Source organism: Ziziphus jujuba, chromosome 5 (genome assembly GCF_031755915.1).
Source record: "Ziziphus jujuba cultivar Dongzao chromosome 5, ASM3175591v1".
Lineage (NCBI taxonomy): Eukaryota > Viridiplantae > Streptophyta > Magnoliopsida > Rosales > Rhamnaceae > Ziziphus > Ziziphus jujuba.
The window spans coordinates 30320816-30338082 of NC_083383.1; the positions used below are offsets into that span (position 1 = coordinate 30320816).

Consider the following 17267-nt stretch of genomic DNA (forward strand, 5'->3'; position numbering starts at 1 on the left):
TATCTACATATATGATATATTATGTTATAACTATACTGTATGCACATCTTTCTACTTATTACAGGGCTAAGTCCAAAGTGTTCACATGTAAAAAAATTTATTATTATTCCTAAAGATTGAACAAAATTAAGTTACTTTAACTGGTTTAAACATTGAATTTATAAATCTATATGTTTAGGATGACAATATGTTAATTATTTCACATGCTTCTATATTTGGTCTTTGTTCCTAAAAGCCTCTTTCTATGCCATGTATGCAAAAGCCCCTCTCCGTGCCACGTATGCAAAAATTTCTGGGAAAGAATTTTTTTTAATGCAACAGGATCTCAAATTCTGCTTCCCCTCCACAATGCAACAATTTTTTGGGGATATATATATATATATATATATATATTTTTTTTTTTAAGGGATTACGGGTCATGGGATTAATGGAATAACTGTACGCATTTTGTGTATTTTTATTTTATTTTTTGTATTTGAAATTAAATAAAAACAGCTTTAGAGTATTTATTGGCTTTTGGCAAATATGAACCAATTAATTCCTAAATTGAACGGGGTAAATAAAATTTTAGATGTAATAGACATCTTTGGGATCCCAAATAGAGCTTTGGGCAAAATTATCCTTTTATTTTGCTTTTTTTGGATTTATTTTATCATGTGAAATTCCCATATGGCCCTTATCATTAAACAACAAACCCACATATATACAAAGTTTAAAATTTTGATATTGATGGAAATATCCAAGGCAAAATATATAAATATTTATTTTATATAAGAAATTATCAAATATCGATAAAAATTTATAAAAAATTATGAAAATTTATTTTAAAAAATAATTTTTTTATTGAACTTTAGAAATAACTTATTTAATTAATTAATTATCAAATTAACTATTAAAATTATAAAAATATTGAATGAAAATTATAAAACTCTTAATTAATCGATTTATAATAAATGTTAATAATTAAAAATATACAATTATTAATAAAAAAATGTAAAAAATACATATTTAATAAAATTATTTATTAATGAAAATATATAGAACAATTATTACAATTATATTATATTTTATAGACGTTATTTCAATACTATAAAAAACCCTTCAGTGGTTGAGAATTGTTTATATATTCTCTATTCTCATTTTAATAGTAATTAGTAAAAGAAGTATCTACTTAATAATTTTACATGTAATTGTTAATATATCATTGACACCAAAATTTTAAACCTTGGTTACAGAAAATATAATTACTATGTATTTTTCAATTTTTATCTACATTATAATTTTTATTTACTTTATAATATTTATATAAATATTAAATTTATTATTGTCAAAAAAATAATAATAGATAGATAAATTTATAATTTATAATATTAATTTTCTCTAAGAATATAATAAACTTGTCTAATGTAATTTTGAATATTATTTATGTAATGTAAATTTTTTATTTTTATTTACTTAATTTTGGAAAGATAATTAAAAGGTAAAAAATCTATCAATAATATTAATTTGGCAAAAAGTTTTACTAAAAATCAATAATATTTATAAAAAAAATTTAATAAAAAATTTAACAAAAAAATTATAGATATTTTCAAAATTTCTATGGCAATTTATGAAATTTCCATGAAAATTGTGAATTTTTTAACGAAATTGTGAACGATTTGATATGTATATTATAATATTATAAAAATTATACCCTGTTTTCACTTGTAATCTAAATTTCCTTTCGATGTATCTAAAAAATAAAAATTTTACGGAAAGTTTCAATATTTTATACTATGCATATATATATATATATTATTTTCATTTTTCTTTCTAACATAAAACTATTATCTATATGGCTCTAAAAGGAGTGTATGAACGAGTGCCTTTATCCTTCCCTCTATAAAGTTGACCCTAACCAAGAAAGATATCTATGTGATTTTAAAAGAGCTAACTGCAATTTAGTATTTTTTTTTTTTTTTTTGTTCAACAAGAATATTTTATTAAGAAAAGAACAAATCAAGTTACATCATTGTCCAAAATACACTTGAAATCACAAGGTAAACTAGAATCCCAACTATACGTAAGAGATATTTATTCTTAGTAGCTCTTGCAATCGAGTCTGATGCTTTATTGGCTTCCTTTGGGATGAAATTCACCTGCCATTAATGCACCTACCCTAAATATTTACCAAACATCCTTTATGATGGCTTCAAGGGTCCATGGGAAACTTGTGACTTGATTTTTCAAATAGAAAATTGCTTCTGAAAATCACTCTAAAAAATGATATCTTGCTACTGTTGATCAATAGACCAGATGTGACGACTGATATGAGCAGGTGTGGGACACTGGCAGACTACTTGATGTCTAATTTCACATCTTTTGAATATAGATCAAGGGATGATTCAAATGTAATAACAGTCAACTTATAATGCTAAGGTCATTTCAGAGCAGTTGGGTTCAGAGTTCGAAAAAACTTTGAAGTTAAACATGCTCAAGTGAGAGCGATCTTAGAATGGTTGACCTCCTGAGAGGCTCTAAACAAAAAAAATCTTATATCGAATGCAGTGGCTAAATTAGGGCGAATATCAGTAGAGAGTGACAGGTCCGCCGGTGGAGAAGGAGTGTTATAAATGGTATCAGAGCATGTACCTGACCAGAAGTGTGCCAGGAAAGACATTGGATCCTAAAAGGGGGTGGATGGTGTCCAATCCCATATCGTCCTAATGTAGATCAGGGCATGATTCAAATATAATAATAGTAACTCTCATAATGTTGAAATCTTTTCAGAGCGGTTAATATAGTTACCTTCATAATGCTGAGGCCTTTTTAAAGGTTATAAGAGGCTTTTTTAGAGAAGTTGGTTTCGAACTCTGAAATTAAGTGTACTTATGCATGAGCAATCCTGGGATGAGTGATTTTCTAGGAAGCTCTAAACAAAAACAAAAAAAAAAAAATCATATTGAGCGCGACGACTAAATTGGGAACAATATTTGTACAAAGTGACAAGTTCATAGAGAGTGATAGGTCTGTCCATGAAGACAGGGTTACCAGACATAAGCAAAGTGAAAAATCATACATTCTACACCAATATTTAAGTTACAAGGGATTACTTGATGCATGCATTGCATGAGATGACCTTGACAATCATGAGTAAATGATTTACCTCATGTATCACTTGTCAGCTTTAGTATCCCATAACAGCAACAATATACTATTTTTCATTGTTTATCTTTTCTTTGTTTTCCTTATTTTTATGTTGATTTATTTGTATCAGTTGTACAACTTAAATTTATAATTACTCTTGAATACTTTGATTTAAATTATGAACATAGTGGTAACCCTAGTATATTTGTATGATGGTGGCCTATTTTATAATGCACTATAGTTGGGAACTTGCATTCTATTGTGGTCATATATATATATATATATATATATATATATATGTAAGGTACACTTTTATTAGCATGTGTTTGGTTGTCTTTGGTTTTGGTGAGATTTTATTGGACTTTTTCTAAAAATTTTTTAGTGGGAATTTGCTAGGTTGGACCATCTAGGGATTCTTAGGACGGTTCCCAGAGTGGATTCTGTTAATAACATTGCCCAACAAACTTGGAAAAATCTCAAGGAAAGAACCACATGCATGCACTAAGTTACATGGGTTAATGCAAATCTCACTTGGCAGAATATTACGCCCGTGCAAACTCCCTAAGTCCAAACCATCCACTGCCATATCTTGTGCTTTAGGTTGTGAACTCCTTTGATTATTGCCTTAGGCTTGATTTTGCACTAATGTCTAGTTCACCGAATTATTATTCGTTCCTTCAACAGATGCATTCGAAGGAACCAAGTCCATATTCGAACTCCTTCCAGTCTTCTCTCTCTCTTTTTGTAATAACATTTTTTTCTCTTGTTTCTTTTGTGATTTGTGATGGGAATTCATCTCTCAACGATCCAAACGTACTTCTTTCTTTCCAATCCTTTCCTTCAATCTTTGGATCAGTTAAGCATCCTTTTGTATCTTGTCCCATCTTTTCACAAAGATTACAAAAATGGGATAATTTTTCATACTTAAAAGAGACCCATTGTTGTTTCCTTACTTTCCTGGCAACCAAGAACCTAGGAATCAAAGGCTGTTTGATATTGAATTTGATTGTAACCTAAATAGCACGAAAAGTATATCCACTCTCTCCCCATAGATCTACATCAACCACCTCACCTAAATGACTCCCCAACTTCTTAATAAACCTAGTTGAATAGCATTCCATTGGGAATGTTGGCACTTGGACCCAAAGCTGTACATGATCTAATATGACTTCTACTTGAGATAATTCAGGTTCCTAGTGCTGAGAGAGAAGAACATAACCGTTAAAACACCATAGCCCTCGTTCTTTAACGTTTCTTACATCAGCATCACAGGAATACTGAAAGCAAAGCACCCCATTCTTCAGCTCCTTAAACTCAACTCCCCTCGTTGGGTTACAACTCTTTTGAAAAACAGAGAATATTGCATTATTATTAACAATCTTCTCGATATGTAGTCATCCAAGTAAACTATGTTGGAGACAAGATTCTCAATAACGTCATCATATATCCTCCAGATCCATAAGGAAATGGGTATTATTAAAAGCTTTTTATATATCCTCCAAGGAAAAACAATGATTTTCCAATCTCTAGTCGCCAAAAACAGGTTTTTAGGGTTTAGCGTAGGCACAAAACCTTAGACTACCACCCTTTCTAGGGAGAAAAAGAGACTAGGGTTCTTTTTGCCTAGAATTAGTACTTTTTAATTTGGAAAATTTGTATTTTGAATCTTTAATGTAAAATATTGTAATTATGACCTTCAAATTTCAATTGACTGTATTTTGGTACGTTCAAAAATTTTGACAAATGAAGATTAATATGTGATCTAAGTTAGAAACTACTAATTAAAATGCTAATTTATGAAACTGGGATAGATAAATTACAACAATTAGAACTAGAAGATCTAAGTTGCAACAAATTTGACCAAAAATGCAACAAGTTTTTTAACCACAACATTGTATAGAAAATAAATGGTATGAAATTGCATTTAACATAGATTTTAAAATACTTCCTAATTATTTCTCTTTGCAATTGAAATGGAATTTTTTTTTTTTTGGGGTAATATTGCAACTGAGATGGAATGGATATACACCAAGTGTGCTAAATTTATAACTTCATAAACATCTTACTAAGATTTCCTTCAACATGAACATATATATTACTAAGGTGCATAACCAACGCCAAACACAATTGTCAAAACCCCATAACTATTCATTACATTATCGGTTCGCCTCCTGAGAAAACCCACAGGATAAACTTTATTCTCTTATATATATATATATATATATATATATATATCTACACACACCACAAAAACTATTAAGATTGCATTCATGGTATGTTTGAAACAATTTAGTCTTCCATGCGGATGACGCATCTGATAGACTTGCCTTGCAACATATAGTCGAATGATTTGTTAATATCCGAGAAAGATACAGAATGAGTTATAAATTTCTCTAGTTCCAATCCCTGCAATATCAGATCAAAATGAAATTCTCAAGTAGTTCCCATAAACAAATGACCTTAGGAAACCAACAAATCACTTAACCATAAAGACTACCAAACATAGGGGAATGAAAAACAAAAGTTTACCTTGTTCATATACCTATCCACAACATTAGGGAGATCACTAAGCGGTTTATAGTTTCCATAAAAAGTTCCCTTTAGAGTCCTTTCTGCTAAGAAATTTACTGGATGGGTTTTGAATGCATCATCTTTATTTGGCACACCAACTAGAACTGCAACACCCCAACCCTATGAAAAATTAACAAAAAATTTTCAGTTTTTTACTTTCCAACGATAAAAAGATGGAATATTTGATTATATTGTAAAATGGTAAAAGATATTGGTAAATATACATCGTGAACACATTCAAAGGCAGATATCATGGCCTGGACGCTTCCAGTACATTCCACACTCCGGTCTACTCCTCCATCAGTCATCTCTGCGATCACCTTTTAGAATCCAATTAAAATTCAAATGTTTGTCAGCAATTCGTGGGATCACTAATACATACAATGTGCATAACTAGCCAGCCCTGTTTCACAAAACAAAAATATAGCAAAAATGGAAAAACCAACCTCTTGAACAGGTTTATTATATTCTTTTGGATTCACAAACTCAGTCACACCAAACTTCTTGGCTGCCAAAAAGAATTAAGTATATAAGGTTCCTTATTTAGTGCTTCATTTTATATTTAGAAGAAGAGCAGAGGATATATTCTGTACAAACATAATTAAATTAATTATCTATACCGGTTTCGAATCGATCAGGATTCAAGTCAACACCAATAATCCTGGCAGCCCCTGAAACCCTTGCACCTTCAGCAGCCTAAAAATGTAATAACAAAAGTGAGAAAGTGAGAAGGGGAACATCATAGTCACAAAATAAAGAGAAGCAAAACAAAAAACTAGAAACAAAAAATAACTTACAGCAAGACCAACAGCACCCAATCCAAATATGGCAACAGTGGAACCCTTTGGAGGTTTTGCAACATTTACGGTGGCACCAAAACCTTCAATAGAATTACCAAATTCATTGACAAAAAGCACAAAACAATGATTTTGAATTAGGATTTTTCCAAACAAAAGACAAATCTTCAAAAACCTGTGCAAAATCCACAGCTAAGAACGCAGACTATGTCAAGTGGGGCAGCAGGGTTGATCTTGGCAACACATCCAACATGGACTACAGTGTATTCACTAAACGTAGATGTGCCAAGAAAATGATAAATAGGTTGTCCATTTTTGGAAAACCTCGTCTTGCCATCATTGATCATGACCCCTCTTTCTGTATCGATCCTTAGGAGATCACACATGTTGCTCTCCTCCGACTTGCAGTGGCGGCACTCCTTGCACTCCCCGGTGAACACGGGCAGGACATGATCGCCCGGTTGAAGATCGGTTACACCTTCACCGACACTCTCTACGACGCTGCATCAAACAGAATGCATACATGTAGAAGAAAGTAGTCAGCAAGTATCATATGTAACTTGATTATATCATTCTAATTTGTTAATTTGGATTCTATTTCTTGATAATAAAATACCCTCCAGCCTCATGACCAAATATGCGGGGAAACAACGGTGTCTGCCCCTGAAATACAGAACCATTTTCAGATTTAGCATAATAATTTTCCATGCTTATTAAAATCCATCTAAATTAAGCAAAATATATAGTTCTTTATGTTGAAGTACCTTGGCTTCCCAGAAATAAACATCAGTATGGCAAAGAGCAGTAAAGAGGATCTTCAAGCGGACTTCATTAGCCTGTGGTGGTGCCACTTCCACTTCCTCAACTACCAATGGCTTCCCAGCCTCCCATGCCACCGCAGCTACAATTACAACATAATCAAAATGATTAATAAATAAAAAATAAAAAATAAAAAAAACAGAGAAACCCATTGTGTGTATGTGTGGCAGGGTAGCATAACAATGGTGGATTGCTCACCTCTGCACTTGATGACCTTCCCAGTTGTGCTATTAGACATTGTTGATGATGATGGATGGTAGATGATATTTATGAGAGATAGATTAATAGAGTTGAATATGGATATTGGCTCTTGTGAGCTGCACTATTTAAAGGGTGAGTGAGAGAGTGTCGAGACAGAGAAAACAGAATCCCACTAAGCAATCAAATTGTTTGAGAAAATAACGCATGGATATCTCTCTCCCCGTTTTCCTATCCGCCCGGTCATAAAATCTTATCCCAATTCAAAAAAACCAGTTATTTTCCCTTTTTTTTTTTTTTTGGATGATGATGTTTTTAAATGATGTAGATAATCATGGTGCACACCCTAAAAATACAACTCCCTTCTCACACGAATGGGTGGAACCTATATTGGATCCACATGTATGCGTTTCATTTATTTGTTAGAGAAAAGAGTAAAATTCGCCAAGTATTGAAAATTTACTTTTTGGATAGGATCTTTATCCGAAAAGAACAATGCTAGATTCTATTGTTCTCTTAATTTAGATAAATGATATTTCCTAAAAAAAATAATAATAATAATATAATATAATGTCACGTGTTTTGAACAAATTAGAAACATTAGACTTTTTTACTTGTCTGAAATAAGACATAATCATCATTAATAATTTGAAAAGTTTTAGGAAATAATTTATATACTTGATAGTTCCTTCTATATTTTTTTTTACCTAAAGTTAAATGACATTAATATCCTTCCATATTTGTTTAAAATTTATTTTTTTAATAAAAAAGAAGGAAAACAGTAATATGTATGCATATATATTTTTGGAAATTTAATTATAAAATATTTATATTAATCAATGCATTAAAAAACAAATTTCTCAAATATAGAAGAAACAATCAAGTATTGAATATATCCTTGCAAAATATATGTATATATGTATCAACTATATCAGTTATTTCCTAAAACTATTAGATTTATTACTGATGATTGTATTTTAATTTAGGTAAGTAAAAAAAAAAAAAAAAAAAAATTAATGGTTCAAATTTTGTTCAAAACATGTGGCATCATATTATTATGTAAATAAATATCCTGCATAGAAATGGACGGATCCTGGTTCCGTTTTCATTCAGTAGTCAATGTCTCCATGCCAACTTGCCGAGTGGAATTCAAAAGTTTTTGTTTTATGTTTTCTTCTAATTATTTTCAGTAGGAAACAGAAAACACAACCTTCAAGGTTTGGATTTTTTGTAAATTAATAAATGAATACAAAAGAAAGGTTGGATATATATTATCTGGTAGACTCGTTTATCCAAATGTAAATGATAGAAGTTAATATCCAAATACAAATTCAATTAATTTTTCTTTAATTGGTTTCTAATTGGAAAAATTATAAACTCAAAGTTCCTCATCAAATCGCTTTCCCAAAAAAAAAAAAATATATATATATATATATATATATATATATATGTATATATGTATATATTCCTCATTAAGTCAACATACTCAACATAATCCCCAGTTTTGCCAACTGTTATTTTTATTGTAGTGTTACCTTTTATATATATATATATATATATATATATATATATATTTTGAAAAAATGTAATTAAAAAGTACTTCTTTATTTCGCAACCAATTCTTCAAATTCAAAATAAGAGGGAAAAAAAAAAAAAACATCAACAATACTACAAATATCAATTTTTATACCAAATAACAAATTTTAAAATATTATTAATAGACATTTATAAAACTTAAATATAGAAAAAATCAATTAATTAAATATTATCAATACATTTGATATTTAAATTTAAAAAACATTTTCATAATTATAAAATTATTCAAAACAAATCAAGAAAAAAAAAAGAAAAAAAAAAAAAAGGGGGGGAAGATTCATGCATTGCAAGCCCATTTGGTCAATGAAGACAAAGGAGAAGATTATGATATTTCTATGTGGAAGATTGCTCTCCAACGCCCACCACCCAGTATTTCAAAATCTTAATAATTAAGTGGTCTGAAAAATTGATGTCTATATAAATCAACCCATGTGATGGGACACTTACATTTTACATGCATTATATGTAAAAAAATTTTTTTCATAAAATTCAAATTCTTACCATCAAAAAAATTATTGACGTGTATATTTATATCATAACAAAATTATATATTTATGTAATACTATATTAATATTAGATTTGAAATTTAAATTTGAAATCATTTTGTAAAATATATTGGTTTTATTATTGGATTGCTCCAAATTAATATTATGTTTGAGTAAATCAAACTCAAATCAAAGACCACTTGATTTTTATTGCAGTATGTATGATCGGTTATATGATAAAAACTCCTAATTAAAGTAAGGAAAGACATGGACAAGGAATATGTAACATCGTGATCTAGTTAAGACAACGTATAAAAATATAAACAAAATTGTTAGTTAATTAAGTAATCTTAACGTGGGTTTTTATGAAAGTAAGGGGGTGGATTATATTGGGGTCCACATAGCAGATGTAGCTGCTTTTGTTTGATTTTCCTCCACGCGCCCACTACACTGCAACAGGAATTATCTCCTGAAAACAAAATCCATACAATTTAGTCTAATGTCAATTGGACATTAAGTGACAAATTGTTTTCCTGATTTTTAGCATGGAATATTATTAAAGCAAACTTACCGCTATTGACTTATTTACCAACTTTATTTATTTTGTATTTAAGTCATTTTTTTTTTCTTTTCCAATTGTTAATATTATCGGCACGTAAGTACCTCATTTCTCTGACAGCAGATTTTAAACAAAGCCGTCGTGTCTAGATTGTAGTATTACTGTTACTGTTTTATTATCCAATATATAATCAAGTATTTGGTAAAATGTCAATTTATGTATATATGGATAATCTTGAGAGGGGAAAAATTTCCAAGCGGTGTCTGGAAAAATGCATTCTTTAGAAATTCAATAATTTACAATCTAGATAGAAGTCAATAATTTTCGGATGGGCAGACAAATTATATATCCATTTGGTCAAAATTTTAGCAAAAACCCGCCTACATTAATCATATATTAATAGTACTGCATTTGTGATCAGTTTGCGGCTAGAATATGAAAGCCCATATTGTTATAGTTGAATCCCAAAATATATACCCAAAGATTTCACTAAGAAACAGCATGCCCAATTTGTTGAAGAAGTAAGCACATTGTATCCTAATTATATACACAAACACATATTAATAAAAATACCCAAAAAAAAAAAATATATATATATATATATATATATAATTAATTTTGACATACATACAGGGAAAGTATGCCTTTAAACATAATCAATATATATTATATAACAACAATTAAAATAGGACCTTTTTTTTTTTTTTTTTTTTTGGTACACCAGAATAGGGATGACAATTTGCCCCGCACGGCCCGATACCCGCGGTGCACCCCCCTTAACGGGGCGGTTTTTCCCCCAATATTTGGGGATGCGGGGCGTGCTAGGGGCAAATGCCTAAAAACCGAGTCGGGGGCGGGCCGGGGAGAGGGAATAATAACCCCGCCCCGAACCTGCCCCGATATATATATATTTATTTATTTATTATTTTTTTTTTATAAAATTTCATTTATGTAAAATCATTTTCTTCTTTTCTTTTCATTTATTTTTTAAAATATGTATTTTATTATAATTATAAATTTGTTCCTTGATGTATTTTATTATATTTTTATTGCATTGAAATCATTTTCTTTATATTTTAATCATGAAATAATTTTTTTATATAAATTTTTTAAAAAAATATCAATTAAAAAACAAAATGGGAAAAACCGTCCCGCCCGGCAAAATCCCCGATTCTGCCCCGCATCTAAAAAAACGGAAAAAATTACGAGGATAGGATGTAAAATTTCCCATGAAAACGGAAACGGAATTTTAAACACTGGTCCCGTCTCGGTCTGTTGACATCCCTACACCAGAACAAAGTGGCAGGATTAATTAATTTCCAAACAAATTAACAAAACTCGTTATAACCCAACCATCAAGAGGCTTTGGGCCCTCTGACTAATGGTCTTGAAGCATCCACTCATTAACGGTGAGTTTCTATATATGTCTATTCGTCTGCCCGTACCAGTTATTGGGCCTTCTTTTCTCCTGAACCGAAAAACAATTTCAATTTCTGATTCTTCAAATATTCAAAATAGGAAGTCCATGATAGTAGGTTTTTTTATTTTTTATTTTTATTATTTTTTTATTCTACTATTGTTTGTGACTTCTTATTATTATTATCATGGTGAGTTTATGACATATTAGCTTTGCAATCCATAGCATATATTATTGTTTGGTTATTCTATTTTCGGGGATGGAAGCAAAAAGGAAGCTTCTTTTGCAAATAATAAACTGTTAGAATTTTAAAAATAAATAAAAATAATAATAATAAAGGTCATTCTACAATCTTGAGTGTTTTCCATAAGATAGCAATTTAGCATTTATCAATTTAGCTTATTAGTACTCAAAGGTATAAATTCTGAGGCCATAGTGAGGAGGGAAAGCCTGATATCTTGTTTCAAGTTAGAGTTTGTCTTATATTTTCATTTGTGAGTGTATATTTGGCTAAGTTAAATTGTCCTTTTATAATTACAAAAAAAAAAAAAAAAGTCCTTTTATATGCTTGTTAAGAAGACTCTTTCATGTACATATGTTATATTATATAGTTAGAAGAAATTTATACTGATTTAGAATTATGACTTCCCACAAAATAAAATAGATTCCATAATAGCCTAATAATCAGATCCTAATTTTTGCTTATGATAATATCTATAGCCTTGTTGAGCATGATTAACTAGCAAAAACATCTTGTTTAAAAGTATATCTACATATATATGTTATATATGCTATAACCATACAGTATACACAACTTCCTACATCAAGGGCAAAGTCTAATAGTGTTCACATATCAAAACTTAGTTCTGATTTTTAAAGATTGAGAAAATTAAGTTGCTTTTACTGGTTTAAACATTGAATTTATGAATTTATTTAAGATGACTATATGTTAATCATTTCACATGCTTCTATGACCTATTTATAGTCTTTGTCCCCAAAAGCCTCTGTCTAAGCCACATATGCAAAAGTCTCTCTCCATGCCCATGCAAAAATTTCCGGGATATAATTTTTTTAGTGGAACAGGATTTCAAGTTCTGCCTTCCCTCTACAATGCAACAATTTTTAAGCATTTCCGGTCATGGGATTAATGGAATAACCATATTATTTTTGTGTGAGTGTGTGTTTGTGTTTTCCTCTTGTATATTTGAATGTTAAATAAAGAACATTTTTGGAATATTTATTCTCTTTTGGCAAATATGAACCAATTAATTCTTAAATTGAACAAGAAAACTACAATTTTAGATAGAATGGATATTTTGGGGTCCTAAATATAGCGTTGGGCAAAATTATCATTTTCTTTTTCCTTTTTGAATAATTATTTTCACAATACAACAATTGTGAAACATACTACAATTTTACTGATATATTTATATTCTTAAAATATCCATTAATAAGATGTCAGAAACATCTTAAATACTTAAACAAAATAAAAATTAAAATTTTCATGCATTATACTGGATTGAGATCATATGTTCCTTCTCTTTTGTCCTTAATCTTGTCATAACAATTAAGTTATAACATCTCATTTAAATTGTTTTTTATTTTTTTATTTTTTTTTTATCTCGTTGCAGTTAACACTCGGTTATTTATTCGTTCCGCTGTTTCTGTCCTCTTTTGTTATTTCTCTGCATTCATTGATTGTTAACTCAAGAATGTATTAAATTGCAGGTTTATATCTAACGAAGAAAAATCAATAACATAGAAGAAAAGTTAAAAAAAAAAAAAAAAAAAAACTATTGTTTCTTTCTTTTGTTTCAATCCAAAAGAAACATAAATCCAACTTGCTATATGTTTGACTATTTGATGTAGAATGATTGGGCAATCTCTAAGTTGTTAGGTCTATCTCTTGCATCCCAGTGTTCATTGTCAAATGCTAATTATTGGTCTATTATATCTACCATTTTGTCAACGAGTTACTAGATAAAAAAATTTTTCATTATATAAATGGAAAGAAAGAAAAAGGTGCAGAAGATAAATAAATAAATAAATAAATAAAAAAGAGAAGAAGATATAAAATTAAATATGTAGTGCATTTAAGTTTATTTTATTTTATTAAAATAAAATTGATATATTTTATTAGTGTTAAAAATAAAATCAAATTTAATATGGATATGTGTATAAATGCAATGTAGCTAACAGCTGTTGTAGTGTTAATAGAACTTCCTCCTTTTTTTTCTTTTTTTTTTTTTTTTTTCATTTTATAATGTGAAATCCCATACTAACCTTACAATTAAACAACAAACTGCAAACATATAATCCTGAATTTTTATTATTATTATTTTTTTATTTATTGGAGTGTGCATGGTTCTAAACAGCGTGTATGAAGAACTAGTGCCAGCACCCCTTTTCTGTATTGGCAGATCCTTACCAGGAAGCCCAATTATAAGGAAAAAAAAAGGAAAAAGGAACCCATCTAACTATTTGAGCCCAATTTCTGTAAATCTGCCATAGAAACTTCTGGACCTTTCTTTCTTGGGTTTGAGCTTTTTATCTTGGGTCCCAATGTCTGCTATCCTATTTGAGCCTCTAATGGTAAAATATCGAACCCTTTCTTTTTTCCTTTTTTTTTTTTTTTCTCCTTAATATATACTTAAACTATTTTATAGTTTACATTCCCAATATACCCGTTATTTAATAAATAACAAACACCTCTCTCACGTAAAATGCCATTCAATGTATTATAAGGTGAAAAGTGAGGAGGAAAGGCATGGCAGCTTGACTAGACTCACAGTTGGATGGGAAATTCTGAGTAATTTTCAGAGGCATATGCCGTATATGTAGAAATTCTCCACTCGAACTATCCCTAATTGGCTGGTATGTCCTAGCATAATGTTAGAATTATAGTTTTTTTTTAAAACCGATAATATCCTATTGATGGCTCGGCCCCCATAAGGAGGCCCTCCACCTAAGTTGAGGAAGCATGTCGAAATTCAATTTTACTTACGGTGTTTCTAGCAGTATTACTATATGTTTGTTTAGACCTGAACAGCATATTATCTCATACCTATGGACCTCGTATGCCTTTCAAATTTGAATTAGTTGTAGCAGTATTACTATATTATATTGTAAGAGTTTTGGATTTAACAATCTTCATAATTATTACTTGTAGCTTCTTCAATTTCAATGTTTGAGTTACACAATTTTATTTTATAGTGTTAATTTCCATATAATATATAAATATAAATATATAGTTATTTGGTTTCTCTTTTCATTAATTATCAATTGGCACACAACATTAATTGAACTTTATTTTGTTCAAAATTAGGAGAGGAAACTTCAATGCATCTAACTTACATCAAAGTGATTTATTCAACAACAAAAAATTTAAAAAAAAAAAAATCATCAAAGTGAAACAAGTGATGTACTAATGATATATAAATCAGATACTCAAGAATTTACAAGTAGAAAAAGAAAAGAGAATGAAAATTAAAAAGAGAGAACAAATTGTCAAGATTATACATCTTTCATATGCGTTACTAAGGCTCCCAAAAAAAAGTAGCTTTAATCCAAACGTACCAAGGATTGGGTTAAATAATCATCAGTATTGTATGTCGAATATCTTTCATATTCTGCACAATGCTGATATTCAGCTATAAGCTTGGCTCGATCCGATACAGACATGATAGATACCCAACATTGGCCACTAGAATCCAGTTTACAAACAGCAAATCGACGTGTTATAAAACCAGTACTGCTCATATTATCAAATTTGCCTACTAATCGCAACACAAGCAAAATCTTCCCCGAAGACGATTCAACCAAATGAAACCGAACCTTGTAACACATGGTATTCAATCTATACAGATGCAATCCGTATGTTCTCCATTCTTCAAAAACTGTCAAACGTTCAATGGTAAACAATTTAGTGGGACTACTACCATGATCATGTCCCTGCAATTTCCAAACTTCAACTAGGCCTGATTCGAGGGTTAAAGCATATAGCTTTTCATCGTGGTATATTATATCGCAGTAATGTTGGTCTTGGTCATCCTGCAAACTGTCACTCAATTCGGTCCATTGCTTATCTCCCTGCTTACAAAATGCAATACCAAGTGAGAATGAATGCATGACCACAACCACGAATTTGTTATTTACATATGGATCGGAGGAGAGTATAGCTTTGGCTATCATATCTTCTCTTCTTCTAATCCTTTCAGGGAATAGAGACCTCACAGATGGAAATCCGCCGATTTCAAATCCCGAGAATGGATCAACCAGATGAAGCTTAGGATCCTTTTTGGCATCCAAAATCACCATCCAACCACATGACGATCCCACGCAACAAAAATCAGAAAATCTTCCAAAAACTTTCTTAACCTCGTAAACTTTGTTTTGTGTTAGACTAAAGAAGCGGCTAAAAGAGATATTGGCTTTGTGGTGTTTTTTGTGTTCTTGTTGTTCATTGCTTGTGGTACAAGTCAACATGGATGGAATGAGAGAAGACGTGTGGGATCTGACAGACATGTTCCAAGAAAGACAAACAGCTTTGAAGCGAGCCATGTCCTCAAAATTGAGCTCCTTTACAATTGACTGCAAGAGATTAGTCGGAAGGTTGGACCAGTTTGCTTCATCTGTACGCACCCTTTTAGCCATTTTGATTACAACAGAGTTAGATCAGAGAGAAACAGAGGGATGGTCGATTGAATGGGTTTAGGGGTTTTTGAGTGTATGAATTAATTACTCATAAAGGATATATGTATATATATATATATATATATATAGAGAGAGAGAGAGAGAGAGAGAGAGCAATATAAAAATCCAAATTGATTTGGGAATTCAATTAGAATCGGATTAGGAAAATTATTAGCACAAACAGAATCCAAGTTGAAATCAGTAACTCTTTTTTTTTTTTTTTAAATGTTAACATATTCTCTCTCTCTCTCTCTCTCTCTCTATATATATATATATATATATATATGTATATATATATATATATTAATATATTAAGTATTATAGGATTGAAAAAAACAAAATAATAAATACTAGGTACTAGAAAATTGAAACGACAACATTAGCGTATCCAGCATAGGACTCCTGCCCCCTCTGTCTCTTTTATTTTACAAAAAAAGTTATTATATTTACTTTTTAAAAGCTACTTCTTTAAGATAATATTGGTAATGCCCCTTCAAAAAAATTAAATAGTGTGTCTCTTTTGTTTTATTTTGAACCTTTAGAGAGTCCTCTCCTTCAAGAAATTCATTTGATGTGTTTTGAATGCATCATTTTCATTTGGCAGACCATCTAGAACAGCAACACCAAAAAATTTTAATGATGATGATATTTGCACTAAAACTACTATTCAAATAATTAATGATGATTATATCTTAATTCAGTTAAAAAAAAAAAAAATCGATGGTTCAAATTTTGTTCAGAATATGTGGTATCATATTATTATGTAACTCGTTATCTTCCATAGAAATAAAAGATCCTGGTTCGGTTTGCCACCAATGCCTTGGGTTCACCAGTCAATGGCAACTTGCCAAGTAGAATTCAAAAGTTCTTGTTTTATGCTCTTTTGTTTTTGTTTTTGATTTTTTTTTCTTTTTTTTTTTTTTTCAGTAGGAAACAGAAAGACAACCTTCAAGTTGATGCGTATAAATTATTTTAATAAATTTTAAAATTGCAAATGAAAAACATTG

At 30.1% G+C, this 17267-nt stretch overlaps 2 protein-coding genes across 2 annotated transcripts; both read right to left on the reverse strand.

Moving 5' to 3' along the window:
• Positions 1-5161: 5161 nt before the first annotated feature.
• Positions 5162-7755, reverse strand: LOC107421626 (alcohol dehydrogenase 1). Its single transcript, XM_016030902.4, has 10 exons — positions 7512-7755; positions 7259-7395; positions 7111-7157; positions 6670-6995; positions 6495-6577; positions 6318-6393; positions 6144-6205; positions 5922-6017; positions 5656-5817; positions 5162-5532 (listed from the first exon to the last, which is right to left on the reverse strand). Exons 1-10 carry the CDS (start codon positions 7549-7551, stop codon positions 5416-5418), a joined length of 1146 nt encoding a protein of 381 aa, XP_015886388.2. The 5' UTR covers positions 7552-7755; the 3' UTR covers positions 5162-5415.
• A 7374-nt stretch (positions 7756-15129) lies between these two features.
• On the reverse strand, positions 15130-16221 carry LOC107435975 (putative F-box protein At4g22660). Its single transcript, XM_016047607.3, has one exon. It carries the CDS (start codon positions 16219-16221, stop codon positions 15130-15132), a length of 1092 nt encoding a protein of 363 aa, XP_015903093.3.
• Between the last annotated feature and the right edge of the window lie 1046 nt (positions 16222-17267).